The 22,802-nt window shown below is 42.0% G+C and overlaps 1 protein-coding gene across 1 annotated transcript in view; it reads right to left on the bottom strand.

The window, feature by feature from the left end:
- The window catches only part of LOC126413161 (proline-rich protein 36-like), a 75,242-nt gene that overhangs the window by 5,685 nt on the left and 46,755 nt on the right, over nucleotides 1-22,802 (bottom strand). The window contains exon 3 of the mRNA XM_050083055.1: nucleotides 14,175-14,789. Within this exon, the coding sequence (XP_049939012.1) occupies nucleotides 14,175-14,789 (615 nt within the window). The remainder of the gene's footprint in view (nucleotides 1-14,174; nucleotides 14,790-22,802) is intronic.

Genomic DNA, 22,802 nt, shown 5'->3' with positions numbered 1-22,802 from the left:
TAGTAACATCTCACATGGATTAGATACTGCATCCAAATCTACTTTCTATGCTGCTTGTTGCTGCTTGCTTACTAGTCTACTTATAACACGAGTTCTTCTCTGCTGGTGATGTAATCCTTCACAGTTGGTCCATTGCTTCCTTTCTTCTTTTTCAACGGTAAATTTACATCTGTTCTGTATTCGTTCTACAAGGTTACACTCTCACTCTCTCTTCTGTTCAAGAGATCAAATCTAGTGGAATCTGGACCATTGCTAGTTTATCCTGACTATCAGTTCTCCGACTCAACTGCATGAAAAGTGTGCACAGCAGAATTGGAGCCACCTCGGCACTTCGTACTGAAGCACTAAAAATCACCGTCACATATCGTTGTCCTATTCTGAACTACTCTACATCTTGCGTTAACTGCATGGCTGAAATGCTCCCTTTCTGTGTGGGACCGAATCAGTCTATGGAATGGATGGGGTCAGATTCTAATGCCTGATTTAGAAATACTACATTTGGTGCTGGTAACAACTCCAAAGGTGCATGCAGCCAATGCAACAGAGACTGTGAAACGTTCCCTTGCCTGAATCCAGTTATCAACGCTGGCAGATGGAAGTTTGGCGCTGTTATGTCGCATGTAGGCCCTTAAATTCAATCCACTCGGCTACCGTCAGCGTCCCGTGCTCGTAAAAATTTGCCATTGTTATCATGTCGTCAGAAGTGGGATAAGTCCCATGAAAATCTGCTTGATGGAAATGCTGTCTGGGTTCCACGTTATCCCTCGGACTATCTATTCCCTTCTGTTGATCTAGGAATAATTGCACTGCGCACGTGTTCTGGCTGGTTTACATCGCCGCAGTGAGACACACGGTGGCGTCCGTCCTCCGAGAAGTTTGTTACTCCTACGTCATTACCGCATGTCTATTATGAACTTCAGAAATAAATAATATCTCGCGAATCTTCACCCTCACGAGTTTTCCAAGAACACTTCACTTAACTGGGTACGTGTGAATGGCATATCATTTTTCGGTTGCTGTAAATTGAAGTAGAATATATAATCGCACTTTGTCAGCCTTTACTGCTACTGATGCTGGGTGGTAGTAGAAAGGTAGGTTTTGTCTGCTTGGTTCCGCAAATAGGATGAACGGAGGCAGTAGTTCGCTTCATGTTTTCTGTAACCCCAACAAGTACTGTTCACGCGACAAAACCAAACAGAGTTATGACTCGTATTCTTTTCTATCCTTGTCCTGAACATATCGCTATCCGGGGACAGCGATACAAGTCACTCCTCCTCCTTGCGTCAGATGTCTGTTGTGACTAGCAAGACCATGCACAAACAACAAAACAACAGGACAAATCTCAACACTAACATAAGTCATTCATAACATTCCTATACATACGCAAATAAGTAAACAAAACAATCTTCTTGATTTAAGTGATAGTGGTAGTTGATGTACAGGCTCAACCACATCTTGTCTCTTAACCCAGCTGCTTCCCCTCGAGTTCTCCAGTTCCATCCTTGACGCTTCTGGAATCAACACTGGACTTCCCCGAAGATGAAGTAGACGCCCAACACGAGCTATTGCTATTCTTTTTGGTAACTGTAGCTTGTAATTGAATAATAAAGTAGTCTCCACTACATAACAGGGTCGCCGATACATTGATGAACTTCTTGATCTTCCCTTTTTGGCTTTTGTGGGCTGGATAACATCACCTATTGTTCTACTTCATACTGTGGTAAACTTGCTTTACTGCTTTCTCCTGCTTATCTAACGCCTTCTTAGCCGGCTGTTGCGGCCGAGCGGTTCTAAGCGCTTCAGTCCGGAACCGCGCTGCTGCTACGGTCGCAGGTTCGAATCCTGCCTCGGACATGGATGTGTGTGATGTCCTTAGGTTAGTTAGGTTTAAGTAGTTCTAAGTCTAGGGGACTGATAGCCTCAGATGTTGAGTCCCATAGTGCTCAGAGCCATTTGAGCCATTCTAACGCCTTCTTATTTGCCTTCTGTATTGGTTTCCATTATTTCTGTATCGTTTTTGGGAACTCGTGTAGTGACTCTCAAGTTCTACTTTTCTTTATCTCTATCAAATCGAACGGTGGTGGCATTTGCCCACCATACACCATCTCATATGGGGACAACACTGTTTTCATTCATACTTCTGAATTATATGTTGTCATGACATATCTTAGATCTGCATCCCAGATACTAAGTACCAGTACCGTTTCACCACTGGCCAGTGGACGAAATGTATTAGGGCTTAACTACTTCACATGCAACAACCATACATCCTCTTTAGAAAGTCCAAGATGAAATTAGTAACTAGTCTGTAATTTCGTTAATTGTTATCTTTTATTAACATACTTTATAAATAGGTACTGGTGTAGGTGTGGTCCAGAACCGGAAAATGTATTTTATTACTATCTCAGCAACACCAATGCATGTTGTGTAATGTGTACACCAAGGGAGAGGTACTTTAAGACCACCACAGATATTTTAAAATAATAGAGACTTCGTTAAATGTCGTTGACTTTTATTCACAGTATACTTTTTGAAGGTAGATTGATGTATATAAAGGGTCCTCAACCTCAAACTAAGAACATGAAATTTGTTGCAAAAATTTAGCAATCAGTGTTAAGATACAATTTTTTTAGGTTAAGCTGTATTGAAAAAATTAAAATAATTACAGATCCTGGCATACGATATATACCATTAAAAACTATAAATATCTTTTTCAGAATTTTTAAATGTAAAATACATGGCTAACTACAATATTTTCCAAAAGTGAGTGTAATGTACACCTCCTCTCCCCTTGGTGTTGTGAGAGTCAATACGAATTAGTTTTTAGCTGGTGTATGACTGAACGGTCCTAAAACATCAATTTCACGCAATTCAAATGATTTTGATGCTTCTGGAAGCTTTTGAAATGGCATTCAATTACGATTCAAGTCCGCTCACAGTGCACACTGGACGCAATCCCTCACGTATTGAACCTCATCCGCTATCCTTCCTCTACAAAAGCACCTCTCGGCTCCTCCCTGATTTGTTGCTCTGCACCCTCCATTACCAGATAAAACATAATCACACGCTTCCTTTAAAATCTCCTCCTTAAACGTTTTTGGTACTATCTATGTACTACAGTCCACCAAATGTGCAAAACTTTGGTTGCGTCCTGTACTGTTTAAATCGATGTCAGTTCTCTGCACTGCCTGCTACTGCGCAAGACCTTTCCGCTTAATGTATTTACTTTCCTGTGCTTCTGATTTGGCTTACATACTATTTTGCAGTCGAATTCGTCGTGTCTCAGGAATCGTCTTGTCAGCCAGCTAGCCAGGTCTTTCACTCCCAATAACCAATTCAAGGCAGCGTGCTCGGTGCTATTCGACAATTCCCCCCCCCCCCCCCCCATGTAGATAAACATCTAAAATACGTGATGTCATAAAAGAGGCTTAGTGAATCCTCTCTGTTGTCGAACAGTTTTTCTCTGCTGCATGCAGCTGACTCGATGCGTAGGCTACAGGATGCTCATCTCCATTAACCTCCTGACTTAAAACACATCCCAAAGCATGATTAGGTGTGTGACACAAAAGGATAAAGACCTTCTGAAAGTCAATGAATACTAGAACTGTACTAGATGTCAAAACTCTCTTTATTTACTCAATTGCATTCTTACACTCTTCTGTCGACATGAATTTCACACATTTCCTTAGCAGCTGCGTGAGTGATACTGATATGTCAGCAATTCCCCTCAGCAGTTTTCTGTAGTACAGGGTGACACAGAATAACGGGACTGCTCGAAGTGAGTAGTGGCAGCCATGGGCAGGCAGCAACACTGCCGGTTCGTGACAGCGACTAAACAGTCCGTCATTTCAGTAAACATAGATCAGCGGAACGGTCAATAGCGTGCGTTAGCCATAAAAATGTTTTATGAAAACAATGACAGTTTGATAGCGGCGCGGGGGGAATTTATGCGTTTTTATAATTTAGGATGTCATGATGCCGTTCCGTCGATAAACGCGATAAAATGTTGGATTAATAGCTTTGAAGAGACTGGATCTGCCACCAAGAACAGTACAGGTAACAGGACCGAAAGCATCTGTCTCTTCGAAAAATATGGCCATACGATAAATGATGCCGTAAACCCTCACCTCACAGTGACCTTTTCAGGATGAAGTGGTATTGGTTGATTTGTGCGTGGATCTTCCGTTGCCCATGCTCGACAACTCTGTCTATTGCCATATCCTGTCAGATGAAAGTGGGCTTCGTGTGTCCACAAAGTCAACCACTGCCAATCATTGTCCCATGCGAGCAATAAATTCTAAAGCAAAAGTCTCTCTTGCTGGTAGGTCAACAGAAAGCAGCTCGTGCACACGGGTAATTTTGAATGGGTAGCAAAGAAGGATGTTTCGAGGGATTTTATGCACCGTGCTCACGGGTATGTCCAATGTTCGGGCAGTTCTCCGTGCACTACACGTTTGCACGCCAGCACTCGTCTCCTCCCGAACTGCTATGGTCACTGCTTCCACTAATGACGAATCAATTCGTTTCCTCCCTCTACCAGGTTACACACCAAAAGGAATCGTCTTTTTGAATTTGCGAACAATTTTCCCCAGATCCGTGGAAGTCATCGGACCAACGCCTCTCTTCAAACCCTTCAGTGTCCGGAACTTCTGCAGAGCGACGTGTGCGCATACATCATTCTTGTAATACAGCTTTACAAGCAGAGCGCGATCCTGCATTGAGACAGTCATGGCGAACGTCGCAGAAGCGAAAGGAGGAAAAGCCGTTTTTTTTTTTTTTTTACTTTATTGTTATTTTAAAACCTGTACAACTCAGGTAGGCTGGCAGCGGCACACTACGCCGCTCTTCAGCCATAGCGTTTTACAAGAGTATAAAACATGGTGAATGACAATGAACAAAGTGACGGGCAAAAGAGAGAGGGCACAGAGACATAAAAAACACGGAGTCGTTCACATGTGACGATAACAACACTGAAAACACGTTGGCACGGCGCACAAAACACTGATGAGTCCGACGGCACAAGTGAACGTAGGAGTGGGATGAAAAGCCGTGTACCCGACGTGTTTATATCAACTTCAGTGGGTCGTGGGAATAACAGGTGTTTTCATATACGTATTCTGGCACATACGGCGCCATCTATTGATCCACTTTCACACTATTTTTTTTTCTTCTGCCATACATTTTCCCCCTTCTTCGATAATATTCCGTTGCACTTTGACGTCATTCTGACCAGTGATGTTATTTCTACAGCGTTTTGAGAGTGTAACTTTAATTATAATCACCCTGTATACAGCCATATGGTTCAAATGGCTCTGAGCACTATGGGACTTAACATCTGAGGTCATCAGTCCCCCAGAACTTAGAACTACGTAAACCTAACTATCCTAAGGACATCACACACATCCATGCCCGAGGCAGGATTCGGACCGTAGCGGTAGCGCGATTCCAGACTGTAGCGCCTAGAAACGCTCGGCCACATCGGCCGGCGTATATAGCCACAAATAGAGATGAGTACATTAATATACACATCACCAGAGATAAAGTCACGTGCATGCTGAGAACTCCGTCTGATGGGATGGGTGTGCATAAGCAAAACATTCGCTCGTACATGGACGCGAAAATTCAAACTCTCGAACTTAAAGTTGGAGGCATACGCAAGGAATCAGAGAGATATTGTCATGCCCTTCTGAGGCTGAACGATAAACTAAATGGTCGGGTTAATTCAACGGAAAAGAAAGTAAACGACTTAATTGAAAGGGAAATAGCTGTTATTAAGAAGGGGACACTGAAAACAAGCGGCTTAACTGAAGGGAAAACAGCTATTACCGAGGAGGGGGAGCAGCATGACAAGAAGAAGAGCGGATATATATAACCTCACACTGCTCAGAAGTCCAATTACAATATAACTAGCTGTCGGCTTAGCATAAAGTGTTATAGGTATGAAAACTACCTAGTTTCAAATACTTCTCAAGATCACCTGAGTACACACTTTCCCCATCGGAAATATGTGCATATGGATCATTCTATATAGGAAATGTTTTAGGATTTTCAACAGAGTAGCGAAGAAAACAAGCAAATACTGCAGTACAACGTATTTATTAAATTTTACACATACATTTACATACAGCATACAAATCATTCCTTAATTTTGTTAGGTATAGTTTTAATAATGTCCAATTTGACTTTTGACTTATAACTTAAATCCACATCTGAATCATCTGTTTCTTTCTCCAGCCAGTAATTTGACAAATACAGAGAAAGTATGTTCTCGAATTCCATTATACATCTCATTTTTTTCCTGTAAGCTACCTCTTTTACGGCTTTAACAATTAGTTCTGTTCCTTCTGGCAGTTCTCCTAGACGACACCACTTGGGGGTTTTAACTTTTTCTCTTATATCCTGAATGACACTATTGATGTAACGTTCCACGTCTTCCTGGGTGTAAGCACATGATCAGAATTTCTGCAGAGTGGCTAAACAAACACTCTTCTGAGTTGAAACACTAATGCTGGCAACCAGAATCCAGACACGTGAACATTAATCAGCGCATCTGGGACGCCTAGCAACTTGAAGACATCTCCATTCCCTCGTACTCTTACGGATTTATCGGCAGCCCTGCTGGATTCTGGTGCCCGTTCTCTCCAGCACTACTTCACACATTAGTTGACTCCAAGCCACATCGTGTTGCGACACTTCTGCTTGCTTGCGGGGGCCCTACACGATATTAGGTGTACCATTTTCTTTGGCTCTTCAGGTAATGAATATCCGAAAATTGTCAGGTGTGCAACTAAGTCTTCCAGATACTCCAGACCGAGAAAAGCTTATCAGCTACGATCTGTCTGTATACAGTTTTAATTGTCTACCGATAAAGTACGCGGAGATTCTTAGCTCCAACTCCAATAAATACGATATAAGTATTATACAGAAGTGTTATCTTAGAGCAGGAAAAACTTATTTTTCTCAGTCTAGAATATTGTTCTGTACAATATTGTCTGATATAGATATTACAGAATTGGTACTGGTTGACACGAGCAACGTCATTCCTCACGTCCTAAGGTAAGAGTAAATGTATCACACAGACTTAAACAACTCCCCTTTAAAGAAATTAGAGTTTTAAGTATAATTAATGTGTTATGTCCACGGGAAAGGAAACTGGAAACGGAGGACATGGAAGTGAAGATAAAAAAAACTAGAGTGACGTAGAATACACTGTCATAAATGAAGAATATAAGCTGCAAATGGAAAAGCGATACGCGGACGCGGATGTGCAGCCCGGGTTTACGTATGACTTTAAACACAGTGTATGGAGAAATCTGGCAACGACTGGGGAATACAAGATAATAAAATTTACTATAAAGAGCATTGCTAAGTGGCCATACATTGGAGTCCTGGGCGAAAACGGCGGATTGGAGTATGTTTACTATGTTAAAGAGCACTTGAGAAATCTGTTTATCAAACTCCATTTCTGCTTGGATCCACTTGAAAAGTATGGATACATTATATCGAAACGGGATGGGTTTGATGGCACAAACTTAGCAACAGAACAACAGTTTGTAGCGCCTAAATGCACGAAATAACAACATTTAATAGCACTTCGTTTGAAAAAGTTGTAAACTTCACGTTCTATGCCGAAATTCCACAAGAATGTTCTACAGAAGAACTGGCTTGCCACACCCAGGTAGATGTTGAATGGTATAACAACAGTGTCATGCAGGAAATAAGAGAAAAAGTTAAAACACCTGAATGCTGTCGTCTAGGAGAATTTCTAGAACGAACAGAACTAATTGTTAAAGCCATAAAAGAGGCAGTTCACAGGAAAAAATGAGATATATATTAGAATTCGAGATCATCCCTTCTCTGTATTGTCAAATTACTGGCTGGAGTAAGAAACAGATGATTCAGATGTGGATTTAAGTTATAAGTTAAAAATTAAATTGGACATTATTGAAACTGTACCTAACAATATTAAGGAATGAGTTGTTTTCTGTATGTAAATGTATACATAAAAGTTAATAAATAATATAGTTAATAATAAGTTTAATAAATTATATATCCGCCACTCTATCAAATATTCTAAGACATATGCTGTATACATTAATCCGCATGCATGTAATTCAAATGGGGCAAGTATGTAGTCGGGTGACGTCGAAAAGTAGTTGAAAGTGGGTAGTTGGAAGTATATGGGAAGCAGTTACAACAACAGCAATTGTCTGCCTGACTTGCAGATTGCATCTTCATGCCATGCTGCTGTATAGCCCTTACCTGCTGGACAGTAGTCCTCTTCTTCTTCAGGCATTCTTGCAATACAACTCCTTTCCAATAAGCCTGTTGGACGCTATAGGCACAATCCTGGGCTGCATGCTTACAGGCAACAAAGCTGTTAACTCCTTCTGGTCAGTTATCCGCAGCTCTTAGGTAGAACATATTCCGCACAGCAGTGAGGATGACGAATGGGTGATGATGGGATGAGAGGAAGGGTTGGTGGAGGGGGAAGCGGACAGGGATAAGCAGCTGAAGCTCTTCAATGGCGTATACCGCATACACGAATATGCTTCCACTGAAGCGAATTAGCATCAACTGCCCGCCTCTTCCTTTTTGGAAAAGTCAGTGCTTCATGCCGAATATCTCAGTAGTTTGCAGGTGTGCATGCATTTGAATTGGTTGGAACGTGCATATTGGTTCCATCCCTATGTATTGTCACGATCTGCTGAACTGAATTCTTCTGCTTCTTTCTCTTACACTCTTCCATTATCATAGTCTTCCATCCTCTGTGTTAGTAAACTTTGAGCATATGTATTACAGCTATTGAAAGCCACTCTGTCCTTTACATTTATCTCAGTGATCGAACACATTATGATGCTTCCACAGCGACAGCTGAGCATAGACTCGACCTCTATCACTAATTCTGGTGACGCGAGCAAAAAAGAAAAAAAGCCACACAATCTCTGTGGGAGAAGGTGGGGTGGAACATCACCACAGCTCTAGGACAAAGAAATTCCCTCCATTTTTGAAATTCGCAACAAAATTCGAAATACACGCCAGCATGGGAGGGGGGACGGTTTGGGGACCCGGTGATCCATGTACCCGCTGAAGAAAACACATAATGGGGATGGTGGTAGAGGTAGTTTATTAATCATTTCAATTAATTTGGAAATCAATTTGATTTCAAAATTTCGCTCGGAATCTTCTTATCCAGATAATAATGTACCCTAACTCCAAAGTCGCTGCAGCCACGGCCAAAGCTAAGGCGACTGTTAAAAATTTTCTCTTATTGCACTCCGTGTCTGAATGCATAAAATAATATCACAAACACTGGAGGTATGAATTAAAAAACGCCTTCAGTAACAATTTTTCGACTTTTATTAAGAACACGATGCATTTCGGACCCTGTGAGTCCATCATCAGGTGTAATTTGTCTGAATACATGCTTTATTTTTCCTCCTGAATGAGGTGAAGTGTATATTCCTGTGACGAAAGGTTTGATGTTAGGTTATGAATTTAGACTAGTGTGGCCAGCGTGTTCTCCAGACATGAACCATATCGAGCCTGCCTGGGATGGATTGGAAAACGCTGTTTATGGACGACGTGACCCACCAACCACTGTGAGGGATCTACGCCGAATCGCCGTTGAGAAGTGGAACAATCTGGACCAACAGTGACTTGATGAACTTGTGGATAGTATGCCACGACGAACACAGGTATGCATCAGTGCAAGAGGACGTGCTACTGGGTATCAGAGGTACCGGTCTGTACAGCAATCTGGACCGCCACTTCTAAGGACCTCGCTGTATGGTGGTACAATATGCAATGTGTGGTTTTCAAGACCAAGAAAAAGGACAGAAAAGACGTTTATGTTGATCACTATTCCAGTTTTCTGTACAGGTTCCGGGACTCTCGGAACCGAGGTGATGCAAAACGTTTTTGATGTTTGTATGTTTGTATTATTCATCAAATCTGTCTCCACCTTTTCTGACGGTTGCAAACCGACTAGACACTTCATATAAACTTGCTTAGCTCTGAAGAATGGTTTATACATGCCTGGTGCTTACAGATTCATTCGTTTTTGACTTAGGTGGGGGTTGGATGTTCTGCTTGTTTAATAGCTGCCCACAAATCAATTTATTACTAATATATTTTAAAAACAGCATTCATAAACCTTTAGGTCCCAATGCTACTGCACAAATTCTCACTAGAATGAATGTGCTTGTGTGATTTTCGAATTATTCCCAAGGACACTCGAAATAGTATGGTGTTGTGGAGGTTTGATGTAAGAGTTGGCTGCTACATTTTTCAATATGGGCAAAGGCATACGGGATCTTCTTGCATTTTCAAATCTCCGCATGATTTTAACCTCAATAAAAACATGTTAGCGGTGGAAGTCATAAGTATTATGCTGGTTATAGAATTTCTCCCAATTTTTTAATTTAAGGCCGATGAACTCTTGGACTCTAAATTTGAGACTGTTCCGATGATCTGTGGTGCTGTGGGTTGTTCTGCAGGAGCAGCTGACCTGTTGACATGCAGTTATCTTGAGCACATTAGTGGCATTAGTCAAGGCTAATCGTGACCACTATCGACCTGGTGCTCAGCAGCAGCAGACTAGACACAGTGGACTGGTCCGTTCTATGACAATTCACAATCAGCTGATCAATCTATGGTATCCAGATGTAATGTTGATATGGAAATCTTCATGGCCACTGAAGAGCCTCTGTTGCATTTTCAAAATGAAGACACCACTGTTTCCCCCCGTATCCCATCACAAATGTTTCAACAGAACACAGTTATAAACTTAGGGAAGTGCAGCTCTTGTGATTATAAATTGTTAAGTTTCAACTGTTTAAACAGAACATATGGGATATCAAACTGGCTGGGAGAAATTGTTTGAACATGGAAGCTGTTTGACACGACAAATTTTAAAATTAGAAGAATTGTAATTTTTTTAAAAATTTACCGTCTCTTTTACACAGGTCTTTAATTTTATACTAAGGACGAATGAAATCTAACAACAATACAGGCTACACAATTTTCTCCAGGTACACCGTCCCTGACTGTATACTTAGTACAATCGATCTGGCAACCATGCAACTCATCCAGTTTCACCAGATAGTCAGTCTTTGATTCTGACATCATAGTTCTGGGGAAAACCCAACAGAACATGTGGCCATCTTTGTCAGCCATCAGGGATTCTACAGTTAGCGCAAGTGACCTGGCAACCACACATGCTGCACTACTATCAACAGATCAGTAAGCTAGATTCTGATGTCAGAGGACCTGGGAAAACCCACTAGGACACGTAACCATCTCGTATCACTATCTTGGAATCTAATCTTAGCACAGATGACCGGAAAACCACTCTAGCTGCACTGTTGTCCCAGAGTCTGCAATCTTGGATCGCCACCTTCAATTCTGATATCATACTGCTAGGGAAAATCCAGTAGGATTAATTAACTGTGTTCGCCAGTTTAGATTTTATACTACGGAGAACTAACTAAGTTTTCCATCTTCAATTTCCGAATATCTCCCCATTTTTTACATGAAGCAGTTGTCCTATTATGTCATGGGGTGGCGTGAGGAGAGGCGTGAGAAATCTGGTAATGTTGCATGATGTCACGAATGGTGTCATCATGCATATCTATTTTTGCCTGCTCCAATAATGGCTCCGCACCATCACCCATCTCAGCCTCACCCCCCCCCCCTCCCCTAGTCACTGGAGTAATCTGGGAATGACTTTTGGCAGGTATAGTTAGTTCCAACATTCGCCAAAATGCGTAGTTGACTGTACACTGTTCCCTCAGTGGTTGCCAGAATAGCGTTTTCAACATGTTGGATGAGACCTGAAGGCATCCACACTAAATGCATCTGATGTTCCTTGCTATCCACTGTTGGCATTTCTGCAAGGCGTATCATTCTTCGATGCACAATTGTACCGTTGACAATTAATAGGCGCTGCCTGTTCTGCATTATCCTCCCCTTGGCACAGGACACAGCAGAATTACCGACCGGTGAAGTAAATCTCACTGGTTCAGTTTCGATATCATTGGTAGACTGCACGTTACATTTTTGGTTTGGGGGATGAGAGCAATACTGGGAGTTCTGTCTGTTCTGCATAGTGTGCCTAGCCCTATCACTAATACGTCACATACAGTTAAGTGGAGGAGCAGTAACAGGACCCATACTTCCTGTAGGAGAGACGCGGTTCATAATAGACGATGGTACTTGAATTATTTTTGGAATCCCCGGTACAGGACTCTGGGGTGCCCTCCAAAACGACCATTTGCAGTAGCTTCGAATTATTTGAGAGTTTCTTTGGGTCATCAGTACTCCGACTGGTTTGATGTGACAAGCCCTAACTTCCCCTCCTGTGCCAGACTATTCATCTCAGAATATAACTTTTTGTACACATAATTGCACTTGCCCTTTAATTCTATCATTTATTCTTCTTTTCAGTATTTTCCACACATTTCTTTCATTGCCGGTTATGCCGAATTTCTTTTGTCAGTCTAATTCTCAGCATCTATCTGTAGCACCACATATCAAAGGCTTTGAGTCGCCTCTTTTCGGTGTTTCTACACTTCATAATTTACTTCCATAGAATATTGTGGTCCAGACCAAAATTATCAGAAATATCTTCCTCACATGAAGACAAATGTTTGATAATAGCAGATTTATATTAGACAGGAGTACCCCTTTGCCTATGATACTCTTCTTTCTATGACCTCTTTGCTTCGTCTGTCAAAGATTTTATTTCGTCCAAGGAAATACAGTTCCTTCACTTTGCTAGACACTAACTAGAGTCACATGCAGCTGCCTCCAAACACTTCATATAAGACTCATGCTAAATAGAACCAGCAGGGGATTCTGAATGCACGCTGAGAAGGGCAGCATGAATGATGTCAGGTTAGCTTGACTCACAGGACGGCGTCACTGAGATGCTGAAGAAAGTGCAGTAGCAGACGGAGGCAAACTATTCTGAAAAAGACTACTTACAGAGTCTCAAGAAGCAGTCTTAAATGAAGAAGGTGGAAATATACTTGTCACACATGTATTACAACCATAGGCATCATGAGGACAAGAGTAGACTATACTATATGCACAAAAGTTGAATGAAGTTTATCCACTGTGGATGCTGTCGAACTCCGTGGCTGTTCCTTTATGGGGTTGTAGCAAAATATCCGCTACCAGTCACAATAAAAGGTTGGTTATTCGTCACACGACCAGTTTCGGGCTTGCGCCCATCTTCAGGTGTGTATACATTCATTTACATGTTTGTACTTTTGGAGATCACTGTATAAATACAAAAAAATTATTTGCTGGAGACTACAGAAATACAAGTGGGACAATTGTAAGTGGTAAGGCAGCATTTCACGAAAACATATCTGTACTTACAAAAAGATGAAGCACCATTATTACAGTTATGCTGTGATGGTAGTTTTGCCACTTAGTTACACACTTATGGTCATTTTCACGTCCATATATCAGGTATAGCTCCATATAACACTATTATGATGTGCACTGTAATAATTGGGCTTCATATTTTTGTAAGTACATATCTATTTTCGTCAAATGCTGCCTTACCACTTACAATTGTCCAACTGGTATTTGTGTAGTTACCAGCAAATAATTTTTTTGTATTTATACAGTGATCTCCAAACGTACAAACATGTAAATGAATGTATAAACACCTGAAGATGGGCGCAAGCCCGAAACCGGTCATGTGACGAATAAAAAACCTTTTATTGTGATTGGTAGCAGATATTTTTCTACAACCCCATGCACAAAAGTTTTTAAATAATCATTGTTCTCACACTCCATACTTGAATGGATTTGGGAAGCAGCCATAATAACTGGTGAAGTTTGAAGTACTCTCTGTCATAACTTTCGCAGTGTTTTGCAGATAGTAGATATACATGTAGATAAAGATGGACACCGCAATGAGAGCAGGATCACAAGATGATGTCATGAAAAGTATGACTCATCTTGGTAGGAAAATATGGAAGTTAATTGTAGACACCATTCTGGGAACTGGAGCTGTTAAATTGGCATGATGATAAAAGGATAAACGAGTATTGTTCATTAGCGAGCTGGTTTCAGTAGTTGCAGTGTTCCCAACACTTTTTGTACCCATGAGATTACCATTGATAGTCAGGGTGTGGAATTCGGATGAAGGAGCACACCTGTTTTGGTTGGACATGTCGGCTCATGCTCGCGGTCCCCGGCGACTTGCTGACGAAGGTAACATTGGGCGGTGGGGTGCAGACATGGCGCTCTCGCAACAGCTGCTCCTGCGACGCGAGCTCGCCAGCAGCTTGGTTGGAGCTTTGGGCCATTGTGGGCGGCGGGGACGGCGGCATCAGAGGGCTCCGACACGCCAGCGGCAGCATGGGCGGACCTGTATGTGGTGCCTGCTGCCAGTGGACCGCAGGGTCAGTGCTACGAAGTTGTGGGGCCATTAGTGGCCACTGGCTGGGCTCCTTTGGAGACGGCGCTACAGAGTCTGGCGGCGTTTTCCGTAGTGATGGCGCTACTGCGGGTGTGGTGGCGGGGGTGGGTTGTCTGTCGGGTTCTGCAGGTGAGGTGGCGACTTCACAAATCTGTAGTGCAGCCGATCGTAGCAGACTGACGTCGAGCGCCTTAGCGGTGCACAGAAAGCGCGACAGGTCGTGGCCCGGAACTTCGGTGCTTCCGGTGTACATGAGGTCCAGCAGGCGGCGCATATCCTCATGGCTGACGTCGTGCAGGATCACCGTCACCGACTCGCCCGCGCCACATGGGTGCTCTAGTAGTATGCGCTGTAACACAACACACCCTGGCTGCGTCAGCATCCAAGAGAAGCAACAAGTGACACAATAGTCATCATCCAAGCACCCAGAAAAATGCGCTGATGAATTTTTCGCAATGAAAGGTAAAAATTATTTATTCCTCTTTCATTATTTTTGTATCGATGCGTCTGTATGTTCCACTTTTCAGTAACTGTAATTCATCTCAATGCCACAAGGTGTCGTATTCAGGCATTTAATGCAGGAACAGATGTATTACACATCAGAAAGTCTAACATGTGATCATGGGTTAGAAACTATAAATCAATGGGCACAGCCACATCTCACTCACTTCCGCACTATGACCATGAACACTTCTGCAATAACTGCAGTCATTTATACGCAAAAAATAGGAATGGAAATAAATACGTTTATCTTCCATAGTGGAAGATTAGCAGCTGGTATCTCGATATCTTCTTTTGCTATGGTATCAAGGAGACAAAGAATAATGAGAAGATAATTTACGAGTTGTTACTTGACGATAAGTTTGGCTTAAGCTAAAGGTGCCTGAAAGGTAGTCCTACGTTGCGCTTCATAATGTAATCAACACTTCACAAAAAAATGAAGATGGCGATTTCATAGAATTTAGCATCTATCAAAAGTAGAGTATACGTAATTTGATGTAAGATGTCTGAAATCCTCACAAACATTGGTAAACGCCATAGCGAAAGAGAAATAATATTCAGTATGTAAGAGACCAAAGAATGAGTAATAAGAATAGGAAGAAAGGAAATAAGTCTTCGGATAAAAACAGATTTAAGGCAAAATGCAGTCATTCTGCTCGACAGTTTAACCTGTGAAACGGAAAAACAATGGAGAAAAATCTCAGATCTAAGATTATGATTAAGGAGATTATATTACATTATAAATAGTAATTATAATTACTATAACAAGGCATACATACAGCACACACATATTCACACGCAATGCATTTACCGATTAATATTTAAAATTGACGGCTAGATCACAACCATGGTGCATGTCTTTCAGACCTCTTAAAGAATCATCGAGTGAGCGCTTGTGAAGTCCAACACCGGTTTTAGATTAGTGTTGGTTCTTGAATACTGACAACATTAGTTTGCTGTCGTATTGGTTTCGTATTGGACTTGAGAGCACCGTCTGGTAACTTAACTCCCAACACACATTCGGTTACGTTCATTCGCTTGTTTGTGTCATCAAAAATTGTAAGTGAATACGTAATAACATTACACCAAAAACAAAGAGAATTAACAAAACAAAAATTACTGTCGAATTAACACATAGAAAGACGAAAAACGTCGTCACAGAACGGAACTCATAACTGGCACGGGTATGTCTATAACTAGACCTGGGAGCATTCTTGGGGTTGTGAGTACCTTTTCATAATAGGGTTGTGTTTCACAGTAGTGAAGTAGAGCAAGAGCACATAGTAACTCTGCAAGTAACGGCTAAGGACTTGGAAGAGAAGTTGAATTGATTGAAAAGGCTTTATAAACTGAAGTTCAATAAAATAAAATAAGGATAATGGAATGTAGGTCAAGTAAATCTCTGCTGACGCAATTACATTAGAAAAGGAGAAATAGAAAGTAGTTGATCAGATTTGTTATTTGAGAAGCAAAATAAATGATGATGGCAGAACGTGATCAAGAACTGTCATTGGGTAAGATCTGACTAGCACACAAGACAAACTGCATACTATGAGACAGAACGGATTTCATGTCCTACTGTATTAACACAAACTTGGTTGTGATTGGGTTCTGGGTATCTACATGGCTGTGTGCTCTCTGGATGCACAATAAGCTGAAAATCCTACAGAACTGATAACTGACACGTATGTCGTTATTAACTCATTAGTTTTCTTACTTAATTGATGTCGCCCTCCACGGATTCCTCATCTGTGTCAACATCCTCTGCGATTAGCACTTGCACTATACCCCTCTGACGATGGGTAATGCGCACGAATACCGGTTTAGCAAATAAATAATTCAATTGCAGATCATGGCCTTCAGAGGATGTCTATTAATAAAGAAGCCTTTGAAATGTGGTAATACAGAAGAATGCTGAAGGGTAAATGGGTAGGTCGAATAACAAATGATGAGGTGCTGAATCGAACTGGGGAATAATGTGATTTATAGCACAACTTTACGAAAAGAACTAATCGGTTCACAGGACACATCTGGAGCCATCAAAGAATCGTCAGTTTCGTAATGGAGGGAAGGTGTGGGGTAAAAATTGTGTAGAGAGACCAATGATCGAACACAGAAAGCAGATTCAAGTGGATAGGTAACGACAGTGAAGCAGAGATGAAGAGGATTCTACAGGATAAATTGCCATCGACAGATGAGGAGATGTTTTTAGGCGATGTCAGCAAAGAAGAATCAGAGAAGAAAAATTAACGGAAAGGAAGAAGAGAAGAAAGAAAACGTAGAGAAGGAGAAGCAGTAGGTAGAAGGAGAAGCAATAGGGACAGAGAAGAGCCAGAGATGTAAAAGTGAAGGGACTAGCAAGAGCAGAAAACTTAATTTCAAATATACACATCTGAAGATGCAAGACAGCACATATTTTCACTGGTCTTAGTTAGTGGGTGCCTGCGAGCCGAAATTGTTTATTATGAGGATAGAAGCATTACTACCAAGCATAAAAAACAATTCTTTTGTTAGTCAAGATGGATGAGGGAGAAACTGGAAGCGTTGCTGAAAGTAGTTACTGTCAAGCTAAAGAGCCAGCACATGCACTGAAAAGACGAATTAAGAATCCACTGGATAAATGGGTGAACCCAGTAGCAGAGAAAGACAATTAATCAGAACCCAATAGCAGCTAAAATATAATTTATTGACGGAAAATAATAAGAAGAAGGGAAATTACAGTAGTATTTTATTGGTTCACGATATTCCATCTGTAGACCGAAGTGCAGCAAAAAGATAGCTACAAAATTTGAGATAAAGCTTCGGAAAAGAGTTCAGGAATGTGGAGGCCTAAGAAAGAAGACGTATGAATTGTAGAAACCAATGAAAAGTGCCTTGTACTACTTACAAGTAATTTTTCTTTACAAAGGCCCAAGAGCATCCTCTTCCTAGCATATCAAATCTTTACGATTCTCAAAGGAGTGCTGCCGATTCAGAAAGCAAATCTGCTGAAAGTGTGGGCACTTATTACCACGCCGGCCGTTGTGGCTGAGCGCTTTTAGGCGCTTCAGTCTGGAACCGCGTGACCGCTACGGTCGCAGGCTCGAATCCTGCCTCGGGCATGGATGTGTGTGATGTCCTTAGGTTAGTTAGGTTTAAGTAGTTTTAAGTTCTAGGGGACTGATGACCTCAGATTTTAAGTCCCATTGTGCTCAGAGCCATTTGAAGCATTTGAGCCATCCCCGTCTTTCCCAACACTATCCGTTTCCCCATTGCACCGGGTGGGTCTCGACGGCACCTCGTGGCTGCGGTCAACAGAACGGTGCTTCAGCTGGTAAGGGAGATACCACAAGATTACACTCTGAAATGTATTGTGGTAAACGGAAGTATCTGGATATAAGAGCAGAACAACGAATGTTGTTCTTCACCCAGAACGGTGACGGATTGAGGTATTAAACAGTGACTTTCCAAACGCTGACGTCACTGTAAGGACAGGGAAGTTGAACTTTCGGAGTAAACGTAACGGTTATGGAGCACAAATGATCTTACAATGCGATCATGCGATCCGTACTAATACCAGCAGGAAGGATTAGTACCTTCTTGAAACGTAGACAGTGATTGGTGTACAAGAGAAGACGAGAGGCAGAAAGTGTTGAGATGCATCTGATACTATCACTCAGACATGTAGACCGACATTTGGACGATTTAAAAGCTGCAGGACACATGATTTAAGATCGCAGAATGAAACACAGTATCATCAAAAAACTACTTTCCGAGTATGGTCAATGACGGACCATTCTGTTCGGGGGTACTTGGAATCGGTAACGCTTTGTGTACTAATTTTTATCTTTTGTTCATGTATATAATGTAAATGTCGTAGATGATACAAGTGGAGGAAGAGATGACAACATCAGTGTAATCAATACTGTCATGAGCAGAACTTTAAACAGCACACAGAGAACAGCTGCAAAGAAGGCAGGAAGTATTGCCCCAGTGTTTGAACAAGATAATAGCGAGGAAGTACCTCTCGGCGTCATGTGACGGAATTATACACATGGCTATGTGCCCCTCATCTTTCCAAGACTCCTAGAGCACCTGGAGGAATTTTGTAGACCCTGCCTAATATGGCAATGAAAGCAAATTACGTGTGTGACCAGCCTCGCCTAGCTCATCACAGAGGTTGTGGAAGTCTACTTGTAACAGCGAAGCTACGGGCCCTATAAATAGGACTACATTAGCACACAAAGCAGAGAAAGGAACAGCAGTCTCTGTATCAATGACGCCAGATCTCAGACTTAGGTTGTTTTGCTAGCCACGGCATCTGCCAGCATTACGAAGGAAGATTTAGAGCAGCAGATGGGCTAGGGATGGGAACTAGGTTGAGCGATAGTGGTAGATCTGTCTTCCGTGTCACTTACCAATGATGAGACTATTTATATCTTGCTTCCTTAATTATCCTCATCGAGTTCAGTGCTCTTTTCCACTTGTACCCTGTTATCAACTGCTCTTGGAGTTCCACAAGCGGACCACGCGTCCTTCAACACACCGAGTGAGTCGCCGAGGTAAGAGCCTTGTCTATTAGCAATGGCTCCTTCAAACTCCGCCTCACGGCACGACCTATGTGGACCACAAGGATATCTGCATTTCGGTTTGACACTACATGTATACGTGGTCTAGAGAATCAAGTTCCGGATAGCTTAAGCAATATGTTCTCAGACGGGAAGATCGAGGCTGGAGCTCGCAGCTGTAAAGAAGACAACGAGCAAGACAAGTATGCGCCTCGTGTTAATACTATATTCTTAGGGTTATGTGTAGTTTTTGTGATTTAAGTACCTACCAAAACCAGGATCCTTACTTCCACCTCACAGTCAGAAATTAGAGGGTGGGTGGAAGCTTGAAGCCGCACTGCGTCAAGGAAGACATGGTTTGATATAGTGACTGGAAGGAAGAAAAGGATTAAATAGTGCCAATTTACATATAATTTAGTTATTCTCTCATAGGAAAGGGGGGGGGGATTGTTAAAACTAGGATGAAGTTAAAATATACTACTTGGAAAGACATTTATTGGGACATTACATGTTATCAACAACTGTGAGATTTGCAAAATAAGCAAACCAAACGCAAATATAGGCCTACTGGCACCCAGTAGAGAAACTAAAACTATGGACTGAATTTTTATTAATTACTTGGGTCCCTTACCTAGCTCTAGACATTGAGATAAATACACTCTAAGAAAAGCAAAAGGGGTACAAGGAAGGAGTTACCTGAATGGAATGTAAGTCGGTAAATATAATGTACATGTACAAACGAAGAAATTATTAAGATTTCCGAAAAACTAGGTGACTGATACAACAGGAAGATCTTCACAAATTGAGCAAGTCACTAACTCCGACCCTTAGGCATGTAGTTATTCAGCTTAGCATTCATTGATAGAGTTGTTGGGTGTTCTTCTGAGGAATATAGTGGCAAGTTCTGCCCAATTGGCGCGTTAGGTGGTTAAAATCTCAGGATGGTTGGAGCGCCTCTCGTTCTTGATTGGCGAGAGATGTGACCACCTTGCTGGCCAAGGTAGAGTCAGGCAGACACGAAGACAAGCAGCAGAAATTTTCAATGTGTGTGTGTGTGTGTGTGTGTGTGTGTGTGTGTGTGTGTGTGTGTGTGTGTGTGTGTGTGTGTGTGTGGGCTTTATGTTGCTGAAATGTAAGGCCACGATGGCTTCAGACGAAGGGAAACATAATGGGATGCAGAATATTGTCGTCTCACCCCTATGCTGTCAGGGTGCCCCTGCTATGAAATGAAATGGCACCCCAGTATATCACTCGTGATTGTCAGACTGTATGGCAGACGACCGTCAAATTAGTATCTCACAGCTGTCTGTGGCGTATCCAGACACGTCTCGCACCTGAAATCTCACTGACTGGTGTACAATTGTTTTCACTGTTCATTCCTGCTTCGAACTGAGCCCCAATGACCAGCCCTGTTTTGTTGACCTTCATCGCAAGCCACACTGACCTTACATTTCATCAAGATAATGCCCGCGTTCAGACGTCGATAGTTTCTATTGCGCAGCTTCATGTTTTCCAGACCCTATCTTGGCCAGCAAGATCGCCGCGTCTCTCCCCAATTGAGAAACTTTGGAGCATATGAGCAGGGGCCCATAACAAACTCGGATTTTGACGATATGACGCGCCATTTGGCAGAAAATGGCAGTATCTCCCTCTAGAGGTAATCACACAACTCCGTCAATTAATGTCAAGCCGAATAAGTGTTAGCATAAGGGCCAGAGTAGGACCAACGTGGTAATGACTTGCTCGGTTTTTATGAAGCTTTTCGTCTTTATATCATGTCTACCGATTTCCGTCCCATTCGGTTTATTTCTTCTTAGTGTGTATGTTCCGCTTGCCGTAGAAGCTTTCTTGCGTTTTTTCTGTTTAACATCGAGCACATGAATTACGGCAAATACAACAATTAAACGTCAGAAATGCATCTTTCCTAGTTTTGTGACAGCGCTTCTGCCTTCGAGGCGAGGAAATTTTTTTTTAAATTATTTGACAATTCTATTCAGCAAACCTTTACATCATACTATCACCTCCCGTCCTTTGCCGAGAGTAAAAATCAGATTCTGAAGGTCACGTTAATCGCCTACTGCCATAGGGATTACACGAGGTAAGACCAATAAATTCTGTTGAACTATGCTAATGAAGATCCACGTCTCATACCCATGTTCACTACCATCTGAATGACAGTCATGTGTGTACACTATATGCACATTTCCCTAGCTGCTTACTTGATTTTTATTGTTTCAGTAAGATCAAGACAACTGCTGTTCAGTTTCATTGTTAAATTCAATTCTCAAACAATCCTGCCCTACACGCAGCTGTTACCATCAAGGGTCTCGCTTTCAAAGGATTGGCCAAAGAGAAGTTCGTCGATAACAGTCTGTTCCTGTAGCATAACCTACATCGAATTGTTACAAGATGCCAACTCACTGAAGGCATAATACAAAAAGTTGGACCGAAATACGTAAACTTTGTATGGTTGAGAATGTCTCTGAACATGACGAAGTATCGTCCGCAGCTCGTGGTCGTGCGGTAGCGTTCTCGCTTCCCACGCCCGGGTTTCCGGGTTCGATTCCCGGCGGGGTCAGGGATTTTCTCTGCCTCGTGATGACTGGGTGTTGTGTGCTGTCCATAGGTTAGTTAGGTTTAAGTAGTTCTAAGTTCTAGGGGACTGATGACCATAGATGTTAAGTCCCATAGTGCTCAGAGCCATTTGAGCCATGGCGAAGTATCACATTGCCAGATACTCACCTAAATGTGTAGCTCTTTCTCAGTTACTAATACCCCACCCTCCGCAAAACATTTACTGTTTTTGGAGTTTGCAAAAAACATGTAATGCCCTACACTTCTAGAAAACTGGGAGAATCCACTGTACCGCTGTTATACCACCATGCTCAGTCAGCTGATGATACTAAGTTCCTATTTGGAATACGGTCATGACAAAAGTAGTTTTGCAGTGTTCACAGGCGTGTCCAGCTTACCAGCTGTGAAGTGCTCTACTGATTTTGCTTTAAAATGTGAACTCAATGACCGGTAGATGGCTTTACATGATCACCACGTACATAACTGAGTTCTGCATTCTCCTCCTGTGTCCATACACTGGATGCAACAGAAACAGGAAACGGTTTTAACTAAATATATTTCACTCAGGGGAGGGAGAGAATGATCTGTTGTTGTTTTTGATGTTGTGGTCTTTAGTCCAAAGACTGGTTTGATGCAGCTCTCCATCCTACTCTAGCTATTGAAAAATAATACAATTCAATGATATTCAATGACTCAATGGCGTGTTCCGTCCATGTCAATGTGTGTTTCACGTGAAAGGG

Source organism: Schistocerca serialis, chromosome 7, assembly GCF_023864345.2.
Source record: "Schistocerca serialis cubense isolate TAMUIC-IGC-003099 chromosome 7, iqSchSeri2.2, whole genome shotgun sequence".
NCBI lineage: Eukaryota > Metazoa > Arthropoda > Insecta > Orthoptera > Acrididae > Schistocerca > Schistocerca serialis.
The sequence above is the reverse complement of the archived record's forward strand: the minus strand, read 5'-3'. Positions and strand labels throughout refer to the sequence as shown.